A 23,667-nucleotide genomic window follows, 5' to 3' on the forward strand; every position below is an offset into this window, starting at 1 on the left:
CCAGACTCCAAACGTAAAAAGAACTTTAGTGGTGAAGTGGAGCTGAGGCAGGAATGAAACAAAGAAACAAACAAGAAGCTTTTAGATTGTACGTTGAATTATGCGATTGCATAATCGTGTTTTTCTGGAGGGACTGAGAAACCAAGAATAAAAATTGATGAACTGTAAAAATGCCCATAATAATAACTCTTGAATCTGTAACTGATGGAGCATACTGTATCTCACACTAATAATTAATGTCAGAACCAGGTATTGAAGAATCTGGTGTTAAAACCTGGCTGTGTTTTCCATTCTGCAACACCAATAGGTGTGATGTGCCAGAACTGTACATGAGAACCAGCCAGTAAAAAAAAAAAAAAAAATGAGCAGAGAGCTCATGTGATTTGTGTATGAGAGTGGAGCTAACTATCAAGATAGCCTTGGGTTTTTAAATTGGGAAACAGTGAATGGCTTAGGTTTGAGGATATTATTCTCCTCTTCTTCTCTCACACACAAAATGATGTAGTCGCTTCCCTGTCCTCCTTCTGACTCACATGTGAATAATCTTGCACACACACATTCACGCGTGCACACACACACACACACACCTACACACACACACACACAATCCTCCCAGTTGTTTTCCTCTCACCACAATAAATTTATCAGCCCATCCCAGCAGACGCGAGTCGGCCCAACTTCCTAGGCGCACCCAGAAGCCAAAAACCCACTTTCTGTGTGTGTGTGTGTGTGTGTGTGCATTACACAGTTAGAGGAGAGGCAGAGAGATAGGAACACAGAGAGAGAGGAGGGAGAGACAATAAATACTAACATCTAGCTCTGAAAGTCAAACACTATTTGCCATGTAGATTCCCCTCCTGTCATCTCTGTCTATTCATTTGTCAGTGTGTGCCTGTGTAAGGCCAGCGCACGTCTGCATGTGTAAGTGAAGAGTGTGTGTTCCTTAAAATTAGATAAAAATTTGATGATCCCCTGGATACATGCCTGAGGGTGTACAGTACAGTATATGCCTGTCTGCGCTGTCTGTCCTCGGAAGCCTTTCATGATATTTTTAGCTCCTTATTCAAACACAGTCTGTAAAAGTACATAAAGGCCTCATTTTTCATGACAAACAGCACAAAGTTACGCTGCTGACAAAAACCATAAAGTCAGCGGAACAAGAAGAAACACTCGTCTTCCTCCTCTGTTTCCAATCCTGTCAGTGCATCTTTAGAAAGCTTTAATATGCAGCAAAAAAAACCAAACAAACAGAAAAAAAACAACCTTGCAGAGTCAGGTGCTGTCAAAACCACACTAAGTGAATGCAAAGAAAAATGCTGCTTGCCTTCCGTAATGTCACTCTCAAAGCAATTTCCACCTAAATGGCAGCGCACACACAATGAACTCCCCGGGGAGACACAACAAACTCACAAAAGTTTAAGAAAAGCTGCCAGAAACCTGTCTCCAATTAAATCCTGCCTACACCTTCCAAGTCATTAAAAAATGAGAGGGGTGATGTGTTGAGATGTATCAAAAAAAAAAGGGTGAAAAAAAAGAAGCTAATTTAGAAAGTGACGCCCGACTTGTTCTTCATCATTGCTGCCATTACATCACACACCTGTGTCTCACTCACTCTCTGTGATGAATAGTTTTGATAAAGAGGCCCAGCTTGCCGAAAATCGATTGAGCAAAGAATGAGATTATACACCTGACGATGGGCCTCCACAGACACACACAACCAGCACACTGCCGCCTCTAAACTTTGTCACACATTACGATATTATGTTTAATAAATTTGCAGCACTTTCAAGAAAGTAAGTCGGAAAAAAAAAAATCCTAGATAACACACAGTTCCGCTGAGTAATACTGTAAGGCCCCAATCTTGTGTCTTTTAGAGAATGAAGACGTTTATTGAATTCCCATCCAACTTTTCTTTAATTATCAACTTTCATAAGACAGCTTAGCTCAGTAGAAATGAGTCACACTGCTGTGAAGTTATCTTTTTTAATTTCACATCAGGGAAGAACAGGCCTCCACAAAATCCTTAACTTTAACTTTCAGTGTTAGTAATAAAACTCCAACAACTTGTGTTCCTCTTTTTCCCTCTTCCATTGGTGTATATTGCTGCTATTAAGTACAACTACTTATCCTCTGGATACCACTATTGCTACTAGAGTTCTCAAATACTTCCTAAATCCAAACCTGACCTGAAAAAGTCCAAATTGTTCAGGTCAGGTCAAGATCGTGTAACGGACGGTCCATGGTGCACTGACTCACTCACCCATAAAGGAAGTGCAAACCAGACTGCCCAGTGGTCATTGACCTCTTGGCAAAACGGTCACACGTTTGGGCAGTCCGTACCAAACACAACGCAGAGGGCCAGATAACATCAGCTATACTCGGCTTTGGGTAAAAAATAATCAAATGCCATCAATCAAAGTTAATGAGGTGACGTGACAACTAACAATAAAAAGGCTGAATTCCATTCTAATGAAAAAAGACACTGTTAAATTACATTACAGAATGCCATGGCAAACATTGTAACAAACGTGTGTAGTGTACATTGCACAGCCTGTCCAGATCCAGCTCTGCTCCTTGTCAGGACCATGGACAGCGCTGTGGTGTTTTTACCCTTGAATCTCTGTGACTCTCCTCTCTGTGACACTTGACCAGTATTTGTGTTGTTTTTGCTGATTCTACATGGTACACAACTACAGTAACTCCCTCGTGGTGCCAGGTGTGAGTCTGTCGGGCTCCAGCTCAGCATTGTACATGATGATCTAGGGCGGGTCATGCTCCGGTTTAAACTCACTCGGGTCGGGTTGGGTTTGGATTTTCAGGCCTGTTGAGAACTCTATCTGTTAGCACTAAGGTGGACAACAAGGATGACAGTGGTGTCATCCAGGAGTGTCACGATACCAGAATTGCAGTAGTTGATACCAATACGAGTGAATTTCCATGATTCTCCCCCACAATTAAAAGCAAAACAAACCATGTGCCTCTAAATTCACTAGGCCTATTGAAAAAAAAAATACAAAAAAAAAAAAAAAAAACAGTTTCACATCAAACTTTCTTGTTTTTAAGCGCCACTGAGATTCAACACCTTCTGTAACTGCAGAGAATATAAAGTGCTGGCAGCAACATGAAGTTAAGAAGAAGAAGTTTGTTTTCACTCGGGTCCAAATGCCGCACGCCACTGGCAGAGCCTCATGTTTCCATGACGATCAACCGGGAAAAGATGCGTGGCGCATCATCTTCACATGAGCTTGAACTTGTGTGGACACCAGGTAGTAGGTGTGGGTCAATGTTTGGGCCCTGATGATCACATACTAACAAACAGGCTGTAGCCACACCAAGATTACGCGTGTGCTCAGACTCACATGCATAAACTGCCTTGCATCAGGCCCAACAGGAATCACACGGCCTGCCAAGGACAACATTGTATATCTGGTACTCATGGTACCGGGGAAAAAAAGCAGGCACTTGCATATTTTTTGCGTGTTGGTATTGACTTGGTACCAAAGTATCAGCTCTGATGACATGGTCTTACAAGGTGGACAACTAAGGAGTTAAAGGTAACACGCATGAATACTCATTAGTATGTAGTTTATAAATACAGTTAGTGCTTATCAATGATGACTAAAACATTTTTAACTGTGTTTATAAACTACATGAGTATTCATGTGTTATAAATGATGAATTCAGTATTTAAAGCTTAACTAATGCTTAATACTGTGTACTTATTATAAAGTGTTACCGTTAAAGTTTATAATGTGATAAAGTTAAAAGGGTGAGGACATCAGAGTGGTCTTATAGAGAGAAGTCCATGCTTTTTATTGTGAAGCAGGTCAGTTTCTTTGCTATTACTGTGAGAGAATCAAAGCCTCGGTCCACAGCCTGTAACTGAGCCCAACGATAAGCCATCAGAGCATTACTCACCTAGCTTATGCTGGCTAATGTAGCTCACTTCACCTAGATGTTGCTTTATAACAGGCTGCACTTAGTCACTTCACTACTACTTGTTAAATTACATTGAAGTATCTCCCTTTGTCCCACTTATGTCTATTACGTCAAATGTTTAGAGGAAACCCAACACGGCATACTTAAGTCATTACAACCACATACACTATATCACACATATATCAGTGCGTATTTCTTTATGAAGAAAAAGAGCAGCAACCGAACAGCGCACCAGGTATACTGCAAAATATCACATATCCTCGGTTACTGTGCTCTGTTTGTCAGTAAAAATCACAAATGATTATGAGCAACATTTAGCAGGTACACGCTAAATAGATGGAGCGTTACTGAAGAAAACAGCGATCCAGCTTGGAGCTATAACTCATCGTCATCCCACTGGAACGAGTACAATCTTATGCAACACACTCCCCGTCCAGCTGTCCAAGCCTCATCTCTTATTCTGCGCTGTAAAAACCTTTAGTACCTTGTAAGCCTGTCTGAGCCAAAATATGACTGTAATAATGATTATGTATGTATGTATGCAACGCATGTAACATTTTGTCAGCTGAGCCTCATGTTCTAGGAGGTTAAGGCCTAACACCACGGATAATAATGTGTTGATTTAAACAGATGAAGACATTTGAATAAAGCAGCACTTGAATAAATACATTGATTTGACCATTTTATGCACATTTTGTGAAAGTCTTTAAAAAAAAATCTATTTTTGCTTGCTTGAGCTCCAAAAAAAGACTGAACAAAATATACAGCCACTAGTAGTAATTAGCCCACCAGGGTGCGAGCAGCTCACATGCATTATATACCATATGAATAAAATGGTATTGAATCTTTCATGAAAGTGAGAGTGACATCACATGTGCAAAACAAATCCAATACTGAGCAAATAAAATGTTGTATAGTATAGTACAAACTTTCCTCACCATCCAGTGGATGTGCTGTTAAATGTCAGTACTGTAGGACATACAATTGATTTATAGCACTGCCTACAGGTAGAATATCCTGAGAATATATGAGTTTGGTAATGATAGCAGAGTAGTGGCTAATTTTGATTTATGAGTGTTTTTTGCTCTTAAAAACACAAGTTTAAAGGTTAATAATTCCAAAACTTTTTAAATTCATCTCAGCAGTGCCCATAGATGACAAGAGCTGTGTCCCAATTCAGGGGCTGCATCCTTCGAAGGGTGGATTTGAAGGCCGATTACGTCACAGCGCTGCGCGAAGGCTGTCCCAATTCGTCCAAATTCGAAGGCCCCTCCAAATGCAGCCTCCAAATGTGTCCTCCTTTCCCCTACATTCGGAGGATGCACCGCTACTATCCTTTGCGGCCTCCCGTATCCCAAGGTGCTTTGCGCACCGTTGTTGTTATTAGCAACCTAGCCGCTAGCTATCGAACGGTAGCAGCTCTGTGCTGTAGCCACGGTAACCCGGCTCCGCGGCTGGCTTGGAGGCGCGGTCGCCCGCTGAGCCGAGTTCTGCTGGCCGCACAGGTGAGGAGCGGAGGCAAAGCATCTGAGTGTGACAACTTTTAATAAGAAAGCTATGAAAACACATTACTTGTGCTCTTTATTCTCTATTCACTTAATAGCCTACCCCCCTGGCTGCTGTTCAATGGTTTGTTTATTAGTATATTAATGATAACTGCCCTTGTATTGATTCTACTTAGCGGTAGGAGCGGTAGAGCCGTTGCAAGCGCCACTTTTAAATGTTTAACGTTCGGCCGTTGTTTACGTTAGGCCATTATTTACGTTCGGATCAGGAAATGCTCCGAAGGCTAGACCGTCCCATTTACTAATGGTTGATGCGGCTGTCGGAGGAGCCTCCGAAGCCGTTGCCTCCAGAGACCGCGTAGGCTGGGTCCTCCGAAGGCTGCAGCCCCTGAATTGGGACACAGCTAAGGTTTCCTTGGAATTGGGTGATCAAGTTTAGAATTGTTCATTTTGGATATTTGTTTGAAATAGCATTTTTAAAACGTTAAATTGGCATCATTGGAGCAAAGATGTAGATCATTTCACAGATCAAAGTGTCAAGAAGATTTTCATTCCAGCCAAATTTTGAGACAATGGAAAAATTGTAAACCTCATTATTATAGCACCATGTTTAAAACAATTTGTATCATCTTTCATGACTGAGGGCTGTCTCATATGATAAAAAGAAAATACTGAGAACAAATCTAAGCTTTTGCTGCTTAGACCCTGAATGCATCATGATGCGCATGAAACAAGTGACTTAAATGACCTCTGAAGCTTTTACAACACTGAAGAGACAAGAAATAGCAGCAGCTGACATCAGATCTGTGTGGAGTATAATGAAACAAACAGCACTGTCATATCTCATAACCATGTTCCCACCATTTGTAGTTTGCTGATTTTTTTCAATTCAGTCAACGTTTGTGCTACATTTGGATGAAAATTGAACTTACAATAAAATCACACACTAATTCTACCAATATTGGCTATAATATGGCCTTATTTTCAGTGCATTATATCTTAAAGCTGCACACAGGTCTGTTATAGTGTCCTTGTGCCAACCACAGTCATACCAACTAATCCTGCACATGAACATTATTGATTGTTGAGGCCTTAGATCTAAAGCCGTGCTTATTACTGACACACACAAGCAGGATTTGGTTTTAAACAGTCATTCCAACACAAATTAATGGCTTCCCGTTTCCATAAAACTAAAGTTTCCTATGAGCCATCACAGCCCTTACCTGATTCCATGAACTCTTGGTTGAAGCTGCTCCAGGCCTCTTTGCTCTTCTCCAGGTTCTCCTCCATGACCTTGATGTCAGCGAAGGGACAGTTGCACTCTGGGAAGCGGGCAGAGCACCGGCACCAGCAGTCGTTGTTTCTGCAGAGCAGCTCACCCTCGGAGTTGCACGCCACATAGCTGAGGGCCGCCTCCACAAAACGCCCACGCAGGAACTCTGGCAGGACATCTTGCAAGCCTGAAAAACACAGGGTAAAATAATGTTTTTATTTTCAGAGTAAAGTTCTCACTTTTTTTTTTCCTTCTTCTTCTTCCTTCCAGACGGTAGTCAACAAGATGCACTGAAAGACATCATGAGAGGAAATCCCTGCCAAGATTTGTCTATCTTGATGGATGATAGTTTTGCTTTGAACGGTATCTTTTCATAATTTGTTACCGATTATTACTTCAACGGACATACATTTTTTAATCATATAACATGATTTTGAATTCTGCCATGCATTCACGCCGTGACAACGAATTGACAGCTCTAATTCATGCTTCAATATACACATCAGAACACAACTATTTAAATGCCCGTCTGCCGTACCGGCCTACATAGACTTGCTGAACACTGCATAGAGATACTGACACTAATAACATGGCTTATTATGACAGAGGCCAATAGAGATGACACAGCAAAGACAACAGCTCATCTGCTGGCTCTGTCTATTGTGTGGTGGTGGTGGTGGTGTCTGTCACTCAATAACATTTCAATTGGCTTTCTGTACTGTAGATGATTAGTGAGGAGACTTCACCTTCATACAGTTGCCGTGGTATCATCACAGGAGTTTTTTCTCCAAAGCAGCTCTCATCATATCAACCTCAGTGGCAGCTGTTGCTACAGGTACTGAAGGTGCATATATAAAACCTTTAGAGGTTTGCTCCGGGGCATATTTAGAGAATTTTGGGAGCGTTCAGTAGCAACTGTCAGCGAGTCTGCAGTCACCATAAACAACCTGCTGTTCCAACCTGGCATGTACAGGTTGTTTCCTATTATTTCTTCTTCCCGCTGTGTGATAGAGATGCTCAAAGCATCATGAGAGAATTTTGTTTTTTGTTTTTTATTGCAACAGGCAGAGATGCTACTTATCTTGGTCCATCTGTTTTTAAGAGCAGTGCGCGGAAATGTGCAGACACTTGACATTTGTTGTCCTGCTGTGCTTGTTACATCATTTATTTTTTCCCCCACTCCAAAAATGATTTGCCCTTAACCAGAAAGATGTTTTATTACTTTGACGTGCAACTGGATAAAGCTTTGCAATACTAGATGTAGAGTACACAGTACAGCTTTAAGAGTCTTAAAAGGAAGCTTTGGAGCAACTTCTGGTGTACCTTGTTCTGTTCTTTTTCTTGCTATTTTTCATTGTTTGTTTTTTTTAAGTTTTGAGTGCTGTTTTTCTAGGCTGCATATATAGTCTTGCCTTAATTTCAATAGCAACAATTAGAGAAGAAATTGAAAAACAGGAAAGCTGGAGGGAGAGCTGTCATGCAGAGGTCAGATTCACAGCTGGCTGCATAGGAAGTTTTTATAACACACTCCTCGAGGTGAGACACAATTTGAGTATACTGTATTTTACAACTATCAACCATTTTCTTTTCAGCTGTGATGACGAACGGCTCCTGTGCTGCCACAGATGTGATCATGAGGATATAACCTTAATTGAGGCAAAAATTCACCACGGCAACCTACTACACTAGTAGCCACCCAAAACCGAACAATCTATCATTGACACACACCTGGACCTTCTTGTAGCGCCGCATTATGTAATAATGTAACAAATTGTCACCTCATAATGTAATAACGCAATATGTAATAAATTTTGCTGCATTTTGTAATAAGTTGTTACATAATGCACCAAATTATAACAAAATGCGGGTGTTGCACATTTTTTATGAAACAATTTAATAATTTGGTGCAATATGTAACAGCTAATTACAAAATGCTAGCCTGGCTAACACCAGACCTCATCTCAATGTTGAGATTCGCTCTGGGAACCACCCATTCATTTTTTCGTATTTGAGGCGTGGTTCATGAAAGCCCAGAGCTGTTTATTGGACGCTACAAATGTCTATCAAATGCATCTGTGTACATAGCTCAGCCAATCGTATCAATCATACCCGAAGACGTATGTAGAGCGACAGAAATCCAATGAGGAAAAAAACGCTAAACGTTGGTCTTTTTTCAAAATAAACTTTCTAACGCTGCATCAAAAGGTAAAGCAGCTGCCACCATGTTTGATCGACAACGCAAGGCAAGGCAAGGCAATTTTATTTGTATAGCCCGTTTTTACAAACAGTTTGTCTCAAAGGGCTTTACATGGCATCGTAACACCATCCTCTGTCCTTAGATCCTCACATCGACTGAGGAAAAACTCCATGGAAAACCCTTTTAACAGGGAAAAATCGGAGAAACCTCAGGGTGAGCAACAGAGGAGGAGGAGGAGGAGACAAGCTATCAACAAAGTTGCTTCGGTGTGTCGTCATCGTCTTGCTGTCCCCTCCTCTGTTCTGTGATTGGCTCCCTCATTGAGGGAAAAATTGGGTCCATGGTTTCCAGTCTGACTTGCAGAGCGAATAAAATCGCGCACAAGGCAACATGGGTATACCCAGGCTAACAAAATGCGGCAAAGTTTATAACACATTGCGTTCGAGAATCTTATTACAAAATGAGGTTAAAATTTACAACATTATTACATAATGCGGCGTTATAATGTGGCACTACATCACTCACTAATATAGTTGATCACATAACAGACTGGCCAATGCTAGCCACAGCTTTCTGGACTGGACAACAGAGGATAAGAACCATGTGAGTTAGAGACTAACAAAAAAAAAAAAAAAACTGAACTGAACTGAACTGAACTGAACTGAAGGGGAAATGACAAGCAAAAAACCAAACAGTTAATCCAGGCAGGACAGAGAGAGAATGACTGACAGCAGCTATTAGTGCAGCTAGAACAGGTGATCTGATCCTAATGACCCGACTCCACCCACCCGGCTCCTGCAAGGAGGGGCCTGCTTTTCATTCCAGTCGCTGGTGTAGAGCTGCTGTAATCGTGAGACAGCATGGCTCGGATGAATAAGTGCAGGAGAACATGTGTATAGGTTAATGGAAGTCACTGTAGGAGTGAGGTGAATGTAAATGTGTCTCTCTGTGTTTGGACTCTCAGCTTTAATTACTCATTAATCACCGGTGGTGATGGTGCTGCTCCTGGTCGCCGTGGTCCACACTCACACCTGTTTACTTGTAGAAAAGGTGGTAATTAGGAAGTGATTTCATAAAAACACTGATAAATAAAAGCAGGACAATCTTTACCTGTCTGACTGTCCCTGTTGTCTCCCTCCCCAGCTCTGCTCTCCCTGTCTCCTTTGCCTCATGACACCGGCTACAACACAACTACGATCATAGACTGTATGGGCTACGACGAAGGATGTCTTAGTCTTTATTTCTCGATAACAACAGACTAACTCTACATTATACCACTTATTACACGGCTTATGAGTGCAATAATTAATTTAATTTAGCAATATCTGCAAGTCTGGTCACTTCTTTGCTGTTTTGCTAACCCTCCTCCCGGTCATGTGCACTTGTTTTCAATGAAGCCTTTGATAATCAATCAGTGGATTGATGAATTATCATAAACATGTTACAGTGTATGTATTTGTGTAGTCTTATCTGTTTTTACGGGACGCGTTTGTGTCGCAGACTTGTGGTGCCACAGAGACGAGAGCTGTGACACCGGGTCTGAGGCTCTGATCGCAGGTTTGGTTTTTAGAGCCTCCACTCTCCCACAAGTCTTTTATCTAACATTGCAATTAATCCCAAGCTGTTTGACAGTAAAAATGAAACATAAGGTAAATATCTTGCATAGTTCTTCTGCTCTGTGCTACTCTGATCAGAGCGGCATCCCTAGCAACAGTCTGTTTTACTTAGCAACGGTCTATTATACAGAAATAAAAGACAATAAAATGTAGAATCAGAGTGTAATTCATTAGAGTGCAATCAAAATGCATGTGTCATAAAAAATGGTAATCCATTCTTTTTGTAAGAAGGCGACAGATAAATTGGTCCTCAAGATGGTGCTGTGTGACGTCACACGACATCTATGAATAAACGCCTCACTACTATCCAGTGAAGGTTTTATCCAATGGCTTTAATATTACTGGAGGATATCTGGCATTTTGCCGCACTGAAGAACAACTGTATATGTCCGTTTTCCTTTTTCTCACAGCCATAACCACTTGTACTGGCCAGGTGTGTGGGAGTGAGGTAGCAGGCAGTGGACCAAACCACTGTCAGGTCTGTTGTTCCAAGAGCTCCAGAGAGGAGTTGTAAAACTATGCAGAGATGTTTTTTGGATGTTAACCCTTAGGGGTCTGAGTCTTTTTTGGCTAGTTTTGAATACTTTCGATTTTGCCTTTATATACCGCATAAAAATAAAAAAATATATTTAAAAAAATATTAATCATATCCATGTTTGGTATCTTTCTTTTTCAGCACCTATATGATCTCATATAGTATTTTTTTTTTTTAATTTTAACCTACTTTATTAACATATTGGACCCAAAATACACGAACAATCACAGAGTAGTGGCAAAAAATGACGAATATGTCAAAAGAAATGGAACATCTGTCCATCCCATCCCACTTTTGTGCTCAGATAAACATTTTTGTACTATCAAATTAAAACTATCATATCTCTGGTTTTACATGGTCCATCAATGTCAAAATTCAAATAAAAATGTAAAATATTGGACCTTGAAGAAGTGAGTTTGTAGATTTGTTACATAGCTACAGTACTACCCAACCCACTGAATCTAATGCCGCAACAAAATGTTCAAGATATGGGAAACACTGTCTGTCTTCATGTCCTATAACAACAGGGTACTGTAACATCACAGTTTCAATTTCACTGCTTTCATTATTAAGGCGAGACACCCCAGGTGAATAGGGTAAAAAATTTAACTAACAGCTATTGCCATGAAACTTTCTATGTTTATTACTTAGATTGAGACAATTATTTTTTGTATTACATGTTTTCTTAAATATTATGCTTACATATGGAAATTAGACATTATATAATTAAATATGCGTGAATTTGTGTACATTTCCAGACCCGAAATCTGAAGATTGGATAAAGCCACTTTCAAAATTCTTGTTTTATTTTGTTGACATATTAAAGTCAAAAGTTTTTACAGAGGGGATTTTGGATATCTCTTTTTATCACTTTGTAAATGAGAAAATACTGTCACCAGCCCTAAAAAAATCAAATTTCGCCCTGTTTTTAGGTATAAATTGTTGTATAAATGAGGCTGTGAATGATATATCAACAATCCCCTCTGTAAAAACCTGCAGAATATAGGCAGGAATACAACTGGAAGGTTTGGTGTCTGTAAGTGCTGCTGAACTGGAGATTTCGGGTCCAGAGTATAAGAAAAAGCTCATTTTGAGAAAACGGCCTTTAAAGATTCTATTGCAAAAATTCCACAAATTGGCTCTATGCACAGCTCTACTTCCTGAACTTAAGGCAGCTCCTTTGTTTCCTGTATTACATTATTGGACAAACTGATTAATCCAGGTGTGTCTGACCAATGTGACTACTCAAACACACCTGGATTAATCAGTTTGTCAGTAAATAAAAGAGCTGCCTTGAATTTAGAAAGCAGTGGAGCTGTGCATAGAGCCCATTGTTACTGGAAACAAGAGTGTCTGGCCACTGTGAATTTTAAGGTGTGTGGGCCAGTTGGTCAGAGAAAAAAATAAAAATAAACCATACCCAAAAAATAAAAATAAGAAACACTTTAGGTGTAGCCTAGTTGGGCTCATCTGTAATATGACAACCAATGTTTTCAGTTTCTCTCTGTCTGGCTAAAAATCATCTCTGGCCCATGTCAGTGTCACATCCGTTTCACCTCTGTCACTGAGAAGTAAACTACTGCACAACACGTGATTCTGAGGATCGATGTTCATTTTAAGCCCTGTACCAGCGCAGGGACATATTAAATCTCCGATCAGTTCATTCAGACGTCTGATGTGTAAAAAAAAAAAAAAAAAAAGCCACCGCTGTGTATCGCGCTGGTCTCCGACGGCAAACACTCGTTTTTTTACGGGTGACAGCTTCCGCGATGACGCACTTTGTAAAGGGATCTTATCGCTCGGTGAGTTTCTGTGCTGTGTCTTTTGTTGTCTAGCAAGTGAGAGTTGCTGTTTTATTTTATGTGAGGATTTAAATCGATTTCCTTTCCCCGTTTTTAAAAGTCCCTCCATGCTGTTCAGAGCGCATCACGTGATGCTTCTAAACGAATCACGCTGTCGGAAAACGACACCAGCCAATGAGACCCTCCCTCGTACTTTTACGATTCGTCGCTGGTACAAAGGAAATGACCATTTTTGGAACCGACACATTAGTGCAGGAGAGAGAGAGAGAGAGAGAGAGAGAGAGAGAGAGAGAGAGAGAGAGAGCTTCACAGCGATACCTGATACGACAGGAGTCTGAACAGACGCGGCTCGCTCCGCGATAGAACGCTCAGTTCTGGTGAATTTAGGAGAAATCTACAGGCGACACCAGTCAAAGTGAAGTAAAATAAACACCCATAATGTGTATTTTAGACTATTTTTTTGTATTAGTCTGAAAGAAGACATGTTATGGAAGCAAAATAGTCCAAAATCTCAAAATTGATAAGTGCATGAAAAAACGATGTTTTTGCCTGCCGTGTCTCGCCTTAAAATTACATTCCCATTCTGTTCAGCTTAATCCAAACTTTCCGTCAGACTCACAATAACACACAGTGGTGTGCTAATTACGGTGCCAAAGTTTTCCTGACAATGCAGTGTATTAAACCAAAATCAAAGGCTGCTGTGTGATTTTAAAAGTGCATCATGGGTTTGTTAGGGAGCAGCAGGCGGCTCTCAGAAGACTTGCAGTGTGGTGTTAATGCTGCCTCTGTGAATCTGTCTGTTGGTCCATGTCTGGCTCCCTGTCTGTCGGGCTAATAATCATCAATTTGTTGTGTCAAATGCTTCCTCTTTCCACTTCACAGTCTCATTCTGGATTTTCAACATCCAAGGTAATCCCGCTGTGCCTCGCTATGAATATGCATGTCTCTTCTTTGGTATTTACTCTTTCAATGGCTTGGAAAGAGATGTAATTAGTCATATTTTTCCTCTTCCGTGCTTTGGCAGGTACAAGGAGGCTTTTGCATGTGTGTGTGGGTGTGTATGTATGTACTAGTTGCAATTCTGGCAAGGTTTTCTTCAGTTTGGGAGACAGCTAAACACCAATTACTATCCCACTTCCCTTTGCTTTTCCACCTGGGCCTTTCTTTCTTTCTTTCTTTCTTTCTTTCTTTCTTTCTTTCTTTCTTTCTTTCTTTCTTTCTTTCTTTCTTTCTTTCTTTCTTATTGGTTGAAGCATTTTTGACCTTGCCTTGGCTTAATGTCTAATGGATTGAATTGTTATTGCATTAAAACAAGCCATGGAAGCACGTGGACTCAGTGGTAAAGTCACAGAGGAATGCCCATTCACATTATGTTGGTATCATAGGCCAAAGAGGAATCTTTTTTTATCCCTCTGTAGGTTAACTTCCATAATTGCGCTCTCATCTGATAAAAATCTTTGCACAGGGTCCACTAATGAGAACATTTCTTGTGCTATTTCCTTTTCATCTGATCATGACATGTTTCCAGTAAGTGGACCTTTAACTAAGATTTGTTTTGCAAGTACCAGTTTTTAAAATTAATTGAGTTTCTTCTTTCCTTCCTCAGCCACAATCATGCGTTGACACCATTACCCTCGTGACAGCAGAACATCACTCAGTAACAGTTTGACATTAATGACTGTCCTCCAATGATACACAGGCATAATCCTAAATTGAGAAATGTATAAATATAACCTTTTCAGTAACACTTTATTTGACGCCTATCTCCATAACGCATTATAACCATACTTAAAGCAGAAGTAAGTGGTCCGGTCGTTTTCGCTAATGCTGCGTTCCAGGCAGGCTTTTGAAATCGTAAATTACAGCTTCAAGTCACAACTTACGACTTTGTAGCGTTCCAGGCAACCCACTCGTGTTTTTCCGACCTGTTTTACCGGTGAAAGTCACTATAACGGCTACTCGTAACTTCCGACCGGTGAACTCGTACCAGATCGAACTGGTACGACTTCACGGTCGGAAAAATACGAGTTTCCTTGAACGCACCATAACAGTCCTCGTCCCTACGTCACCACATTCACGGCGTCCCTTGGCTGCACACACAGCCCTGCATGCCGTTCTCTCTCCTCATTGGATAAAAACTGTAGGATACGATAAATGTTTTCTCCTCGGCTCAGAGCAGAGCAGAGTGACTGACAGACCCGTGTTTCGGTCCAAACACTCTATGTAAGTGATTGCTGTCGGAAGATATAACTATTTAAGACTTATATTAACACAAATATATCACTTACTTCTGCTTTAAAAGGAGTTATAATGCGGTTATAGCACTGTATAACTATAGTTATAAACACTCATATCAATAATAATATCAATAATCATAACACACTATAAAGCATTTTATCATGACTTATAAGGTCAAGTATTATAATACATTATAATTGTTAGTAACTCACTGTCAATGCCCTCATCGATAATACATTATAAATATAATTATAATGTGTTATAATTGGTTTATAAACATGTATAACTATCATTATAAACATTCATACATTATTATAAGACTTTATAACAATAAGCATAACACATCATAGAGCATTTGGCTTATAATGGCTTATAAGGTGAAGTATTATACTTAATGATTGCTGGTCCCTTGCTAACCGTTTTTTGTTGCAAGGATCAAAGTGTATTATAATCATCATAGTTGCAATATATTAAAACTCTTTATAATGCATCATAATCACTGGCATAATGCATTATAATGTGATTATAACTTACTCTAAGTGGTCATTGGGTGCTTCAAGTAAAGTGATGAAATTGCTGACCTGATAAAATGCTTTATAGTTGTTATTAAGCATTACGAGTGTTTATAACTATAATCGACCCTTTGTCAAGGCCCCGCCCCCCAAGGTTACTGTTGCTAGGTTGGACAAACAATGGTCACGGAAGGGTCAACTCCCATTGGAAACCATTGAAAATTAGGAAGATTTAAATTGCTAGTAAGGGAAATTTGAATTAACTTACATATCAGAAAAATGGTGTCCGTGATAGAAGACAGACGTGGCTAAAGAGCGATTGAACGGGCATTACCCGACTTTTCCGAAAAATGGGGGAAAATCATTGTTTTGGTCACTCACTAGCTAGTAGCTAACGGCGCTAGCTAACGTTAGCTACAAGCTAATCTCCGCCGATCTCCCGTTTCTCTTCGTAAAACTTAACAAAGTTCAAAAGACATTAGTAGCGGTAATGTTACGTTTGCTAGATAACTTTGAAGGTATTAGATCTTATCTGTTTATGAACACGACCAGAGAGTGGACTGGAGAATGAATGAGCTTCAATAGCACTTCAGTAATACAGCCAGGGAAAACGGGCTCACTTCTCATGAGGACTGCACACAACAACAACAAACAAAACTTTGCAGTTAACCCCTGACCTATGCCTACAGCTCCCCCTAATGGACCACCCCCAAACCCTATTATTAAGCTCAACTAAATACATAACAGAAGGTTAAAGTACTAATATACAGTACATAGGCTAAGTATGTTTATTGATGTCTTGTGTTTAGGGAATGGGATAAAAATGACTCCAATACGTTCCAGATATTGTGAGTTGTTATTGCAGGAACCCCAGGCACACATTTTAACCATATTGAAAAATTATAAAGTAGTTTTTGCCCAAAAGTTGCTGTCTACCTATCTTGTTTCATAGGGTTTCATTCCAGGGTTGTCCAACCTTAGAATGTTGCGCAACACGTGACATGGGGAGAAGCGCTCTGATTGGTGGAACAGCAGACCAATCAGAAGGCCAACAAAGGGTCAATTATACAGTGCTATGACATTATAACTTATTATAAGTATGGTTATAATGTGTTATAGAGATAGGTGTCAAATAAAGTGTTACCAAGTTTTCTCCTTCATTAATGCAGTCTAGATGTAATCCTTCAGTGCTTACCATTGTGACTGTTGCTTGACCACTAGCAGGTGATGTAAACAAAGGCTTATCACTGTAGCCATGGCAACTATGGTCATCTAGGAAATCATTTGTTTAACTCAAACCACCATCTCTATAGCCAACTAACAAAACCATGACTGCTCCATAACCTTAGTAAATTAATTCTTGTAACTAATTGTTCTAATGTTAGCGGGTTGCTATTTCAGAATGTGCTACTGTGGGTTGTATCAGAGGGGGAGGAAACGGCATCATGGTGTTGTGAGAAATCCTAAAAAAACACGTGAAACAGTTTAGAAATTGATAATCCAAACTCAAATTTAACCTCTCTTTGTCCTCTTTTAATATTCTAAAATAGTTAAACAGTAAAAATTATTGTTTATATTCAAGTACTGAGGGAAAGAAAATCAGTGCGGCTGTCAGGCATGTAGCTACTCCTCCTCTCAGCTTGCGGCTTTTCACCTTTGACACGCGTGTTGTTCTTACAGCGGTACACAAGTACTCCTCCAAATGTTTGTCACATTCATCACGCAGCTCACATCTGCTGATCCAAAACTGAAAGAGAGCTCACGCTTCACCGTGTCACATAACGCGTCTGGCATGAACATTAACCCCTGCGCGGCGCCTCATATCATTCGAGCCGCGGCGATGCAATTAAGCCAGTATGCGTGTAGCTGAAGTGGGAATGATATGGCAGGCTTATTCTGCTTGAAAGAGGCCTTCAACATGACTCTTTCTGAACTGTCAGGATACACATAAACTCTGAGAGGAGGATTAGCTGAAAAGGAGTCACATCCTCCAGCATTTGAATGGAAGCTAAAATGAAAGTCTTTTCAAGTCGGCACGTCACTGCAGGGGGAAAGTCTTTAAATTATATATCAACTTTCCAAGAACCTGGGCAGCCTTGTTTCACTTTGACCACAGTTTACTTTTAATGAATGCTGCTGACAGTTTTGGGACAGTTTTTTTTTTTTTTTTGGTGGGTCTGAGTGTTATTCAACATTCATCCTGTATTTAATTTCAAATTCATCTCTCAATTTAAATTAATATTGACCCAATTTGATTTGGGAAAGTTTCACTGGAAAACAGTGGACGCATTTTTGCACTGATAAAAATTAAGGTAGTTAATTTAACCAGTTTTCTTTATGAAAGGATTATTTTTTTAGACTGATCTTGGTTCTGGCATTTTGCTTTTTTACTGTGTGTCACTGGTTGTTGTGTGGATGACGACGCTGTTAGGATGCTGATTGTAGATTGCTGTATTTATTGTTGTTGTCTTTTATTATATCTTCTATTCATTATGGATGGGCTGACTGGAGAAATGAATTGCCCTTTTGGGATTAATAAAGTATTCTGACTCTGGAAATGGCATGCCAAACGATTCAAACACGGGCATTGTGTATACGCTTGTTCTTTTTCTTTTCAGTTTACCGTGTCAAACCTTATCTTTGTCTATTATGTCAAATGTCGCTGTCTTTCCCACAGTCACAATGTTCTTTATATTCGCTCATGAGATATGAAGCTCCTCACACCAGCAGGGTGCAATGATTTAGACGAGGGCCAGTGGGGTGATGGGTATCAACATCCACAGTGTCATTTTTCAAGCTCTAAGTTTTCTATACACTCATAAAGCAGCTATTATTTAACTCTACAAAGGTTTTCATTTCCAATACTAAGTAATGAAGTGGAGATGTTTATTACTACATGAGAAAATCAACCTGCTTCACTTCTAAGCGAGTGAAACGAAGTATGCGACTCTATATCCACACTCCTAACATCACACTGAGCAAAATGCGGTGGTGGTAATATGTCAAAACATGTAGGTATGAACCTGACTGACTAACAAACGCGTCATTTTGATTTGACCCAACTCTACAGTCTCTTTATAGCTGCACACAGAGCTAAATGTCAGTTGCTATTTTTTGTCTGTTCAGTTAACACAAGTGCTGTTGCATTTTATCTCTTTTTTTGTGCATAAACTGAAAATGTGTTTTAATATAGACGGCCGGACACTAACATACTGCATGGTGTATTAGATGGCATCAGAATGACATGACAGTCACCAGTCACCAAATCTGAAGACTGATGACAAAAAAAGTTGTTGCATATAATGGAAGAAAAGCTCAATCGAACTAATTTGTCATAATTTCTCTTTTTGGCTGGTGAAAGTGATACAAAAAAAGAAAGAAAAACAAAAAATTGGATGCTCTTTCTATTTATTTTTGTCTCTGTTTTCCACTCCCCATCAATTTCAGGAGAAACCTGTGGCTATCCCGTCTTGATGGGTGCTTTTAGGGTCATTACCCATAAAGCTCTGCTTGCCTCCATACAGCGACAGATTTAGATCACCCCAGAAGACCAGAAATGGCAGACCCATGGTTTCCTCTCCCTTCTATCCCTCAATCTCCAGCAGGGCCCACACTATCCATTTTGGGCAATTTAAGGCTCTTAAGCCTCCCCCATGATCACCAACCCAGTGTGTGCATGTGCTCCATAAAGCTCCTCTATGGCGAGTGCCATGCCCACTACACTGGAATGCACTCTTGGCTGTAGAGACGATGGGCTGGTACCCTTGGACTGTGCTCCAACTCTGAGAGCCTCTGGCTTTGGCAGTGACCCAACTTCAATATACAGTACAGACTGCCACACACACACACACACACACACACACACACACACACACACACACACACACACACACACACTCTCTTAGCTGTCCATCGTGTACGATGATGACGCTTGCTTCTTGGGGTGGGGAGGGGGGGTGGGGGAGGGGGGTTAGCGATGTTGTCGCTGGTGCCACTTCAGGTGGCTGACGAGGCCGATCCGTGAGCCGATCATCCGTCCGCATTCTGGGCAGGGGAGCCCGGATGCAGGTTGGATGCCGGCTGCCCTTTGGTGTCGCTGGGCTCGTCTCTCGGTCCTCCTCTGCTGGTTGCCGTCATGTATGGACGAGGTTACTCTGGCACAGGCGGCCTGCCAGGCTGGTCGATCGAGTGCCAGAGATTCAAGCTGCGTGGGGTTGATGGTGCTGCGCTTTAGCAGGTCTTTTGTGTAGTCCTTGTAGCGTCTCTTTTGTCCGCCAGGGGCTCGCTTTGCAGCACTTAGTTGGCCATAGAGGACTTGGCGAGGCAGGCGGTGGTCAGGCATGCGGATGGTGTGTCCTATCCACCGTAGGTGTCTTTTGGCAACGGCTGCGTCCATACAGATGGAATTGGTGCCGTTCAGGATTTCAGTGTAGGGAGTGTGGTCTTCCCACGACAGACCAAGGATCTTCTGAAGGCAGCGGATGTGGAAGCCCTCCAGGTTTTTGATGTGCCGTCTATATGGGGTCCATGTTTCTGCCCCATAGAGTAGGGTTGAAACACAGACTGCGTGGTAGACGGCGACCTTGGTGCTGACCTTCAGGTTCCGGTTTTCAAAAAACTCTGTTGCGCAGGCGTCCAAAGGCTGATGAGGCTTTATTGATGCGGGTGTGTATTTCGGTGTCAAGGCTGCAGTGTTGGGATAGTGTGGAGCCGAGATAGGTGAAGTGGTCGACAGTTTTAAGTGGGATTCCATTTAAATGAAAGCACGGGGGGGAGGCAGGTTGGGTAGAGAGTTGGGTCATGACTTCGGTTTTTTGAGTGTTGACCTGAAGTCCAAAGGATTGGTACAGGGAGGAGAGGGTGTTGAGGGCTTGCTGCATGGTCTCTGGCCTGTGTGCTAGGACTGCACAGTCGTCAGCGTACTGCAGCTCGTGAATTTTATTGGTCTTGGTCTTCGTGTGAGCCTGGAGGCGTCGGATGTTGAAGAGGTTACCGTCCAGACGGTATTCTAGGTTGACACTGTCTCCAGGTTCCAGGGCACGATGGAGGAGGTATGTGATGGCAGAGAGGAAGAGATTGAAGAGTACCGGTGCCAAGACGCAGCCTTGCTTCACCCCAGTTTTCACCTCGAAGGGCTCTGACTGGAGCTCTCCGGTGAGGACTCTGGCATGCATCCCGTTGTGCAGTTGCTGCAGTGTTTTGATTGGCCCAGTTTAACTGTGGGCCTGAGTTCGGCGTGTTTGGTTCAGTGTGAACACAACAGTCACAGCCGTGTGTGTGTCTGTCTCCATTGTTAAAGTTTGGCGTTACTTCTCAGAGTTTCATTTTTACATCAGGACTCATGTAAACGTGATGTACCACACATCTCCAAGGCTGCGCACTAGTATGTGTGTAACCACCTTTGATATTGAAAACAATACATATACTGTATGTCGCCTGCAGTTTGAAACACTGTATATTTTGAGATGTGATATGTTACCGTGTCAACTTGCGGACCACTAGGGGTCGCTCACGACCTTAGAGCAGCCTTTCTCAAAGAGGTGTTCTGCAGGGTTCGATACTGGGAATTTCCTGTTTTGTTTAAACATAGTCTGCCTCATAAAAATTATAGTTGCCTAAGAAATATAGAGCTAAACCGTACCTTACACTGGAAGATATAAGAAAGATGACTCATGTACTGCACTTGATTATAGAAAAAAAAACAATGGATAGACCATGGTTTATGAACTCAGCAGAAGTTTTAACTTCTGCAGAAAGAGTCCATTCATTACATCCATTTTTAGAAAACAAAGACTTCTATTATAATTGTAATCACTGCGCCTTGAATCAGTGAGTGAGACGTACACACGGGAGAGATGAGACCAGAGACAATAACTGGAGAAATAATTGGTGAGAGTGGGGGAGTGGGATATAAAAAGAAAGAAAGAGCAAAGGAGTTGTTTAAGCCGCTCAATTGTTTTGATGTGTTGAATGTTTTTTAATATATAAAAATTGCTGAGACTGTTGAGATGTGAAATGACTCTAACAATAAAGACGAAAAGCGAAACTTAAGCTCATGTAATTCTTTGGAACTAAGCACATTTTCTCAGAAGCTCTCCATTGTGTATATATTACTATTACAGTGCTTCTCCTCCTTGGAATGGGAGTGAACATCTGATAATTACTGGAGTGTTATCATCACTATACCCCTGGACCTTTAACCTTTTACTTGAGGAAATTACTGAAAGGACACTTTCTAGCCATCTGACAAATGGACTGCACTTACATAGCACTTCTCTAGTCCTACTGACCACTCAAAGCAATTTACACTGAAGGCCACAGTCACACGTTCATAAAACACTTTTTCCGATGCATACTGAGCTTTTCTATGTCACACATAATGCCGTCTCGAAAGGTGGCTGAACGTCTTTGAATTCTAATTGCCTGCCCCCACTACAGGTCTTGACAGAACGCCTCCATAGGAAGTTTCATCTGCCGCTTTTCCCAAAGTCTGCCTCTCTCTAAACAAACCCTTACATTGGAGACCACTTAGCCACTTAGGGCTGCGATGTCAAAGGAAGCACAGAGGGGAAATTTTGGCAAACAATTTATATGCTGCTATGTTTTCACGGTGACAGGTGGTGTGTTGAGACTTTGTCTCAGTGACTGCCTGGACTCAGGCCTGAGCGGAGGGAGGCACTTGACAGATCTCTCAACCTGAAGGAAGTCACAAGTGTTGCACAGCATCTGTCCCTGGGCCCTGCTCCTGCTGCTGCTGGAACTCCAGTAGAGCTCTAAAGTTGTGTTTGAGGGAGGATGTGTTGGAGCTTTTCCTGGAGTGACTCTGTGATGTCCTCACTACAGTGCAGGAGCTGCAGCTATAGCTAAACTCTTGTTCGCAGAAAGGAAGAGTCGTAGTAAGCCTTCCTCTTTGCTCTTTACTGTGGCTCTATGCATCCTTTCACAGTGGGACAAACAGAACAAACAAAAATTATCCTGCTGATAATAAACAACTTAAACAACAACCATCATGTTCACAGCATGAACTCTTCCCAGTGTAAGTACATGTAAATTATCATTTGAAACCCTCTGAGGTCGATGCCATTGTATACAATGGCGGGGATATTGTTTTACTCTTTTGCGTCTATCTCTGGAACGCCAAAAGATAGCGACATAATTCTTTTTTTATTGACACTTGGGCCTTTACAAAGAGTCCACTGGTGTGTCTGTAGCTCACCCAGAAGCAGAGTATCCGCCTCAAGCATCCATGTCCAATAGAAGACTCCTGTCCCATCACAGGATGGGCCAAAGTCCTAAAGGAGACCTGTGCACCTTCACACGATGTTTCAGAGTGTTCATTTACATCAAGATGGTTGCTCTGTTGCCTTGTATGGTTGCAATTATCGGGGAAATCAGCCGTATATGCAATGAATAATGAGTTGATCACCATTTACACATTTTAGTCAGGCTAAGACCAAGACATTGGCGTCATATAGAAGAAGAAAGTTTGTTCACTGCAGGAAACAAGACAAAAAAGCCTGTGCACCCCATGGATGTCAGGCCTGTGATGTGGTTCTCTGCCTCATTGCAGACACATTGTTTTCATGCCAGGCAAGTGTGGCATTTTTGTAAATAATGTAAATAATATTTTTTTCTATCATAGTTAGAGCCCTTATTCGTTTTCACCTCAAAAAAAAAACATAGACTCTGAAGGGTTACAAACAAAATGAAATGCCTCCCTTGTGAATATTTATCTTAACATTACCCTAAAAAGTGAAACTATGAAGTTATGTACTTACGACATTGCCTCTGTGACATTTACAGTGTGGATGGTGCAGATCTAAATCAAATCAAAATAAAAGTCTACCCATCAAAGCAGAGGCAAGATACTGTGAGTCACATTAGTATTGCTTTTAGTTGGAATAGGAACGTGTGGGCTGCAGATTGCGCATTTGTTTGATTCCATGAGTTTTGGAGTGTTTTCATTAGGGATGGGATTTTATATTCAGAGGTTTGTACTGTTGTCATGGTCAAGGCCAATTCAGACAAACCTTTCTCACAGTGTACGTAT

At 41.2% G+C, this 23,667-nt stretch overlaps 1 protein-coding gene across 1 annotated transcript in view; it reads right to left on the minus strand.

The window, feature by feature from the left end:
* brinp2 (bone morphogenetic protein/retinoic acid inducible neural-specific 2) overlaps positions 1–23,667 on the minus strand; it is a 311,630-nt gene that overhangs the window by 70,639 nt on the left and 217,324 nt on the right. Inside the window, exon 6 of the mRNA XM_085804094.1 lies at positions 6,668–6,904. Coding sequence (XP_085660220.1) covers positions 6,668–6,904 — 237 coding nt within the window. The remainder of the gene's footprint in view (positions 1–6,667; positions 6,905–23,667) is intronic.

Source organism: Trachurus japonicus, chromosome 17, assembly GCF_045865225.1.
Source record: "Trachurus japonicus isolate A0001 chromosome 17, Traja_1.0".
NCBI lineage: Eukaryota > Metazoa > Chordata > Actinopteri > Carangiformes > Carangidae > Trachurus > Trachurus japonicus.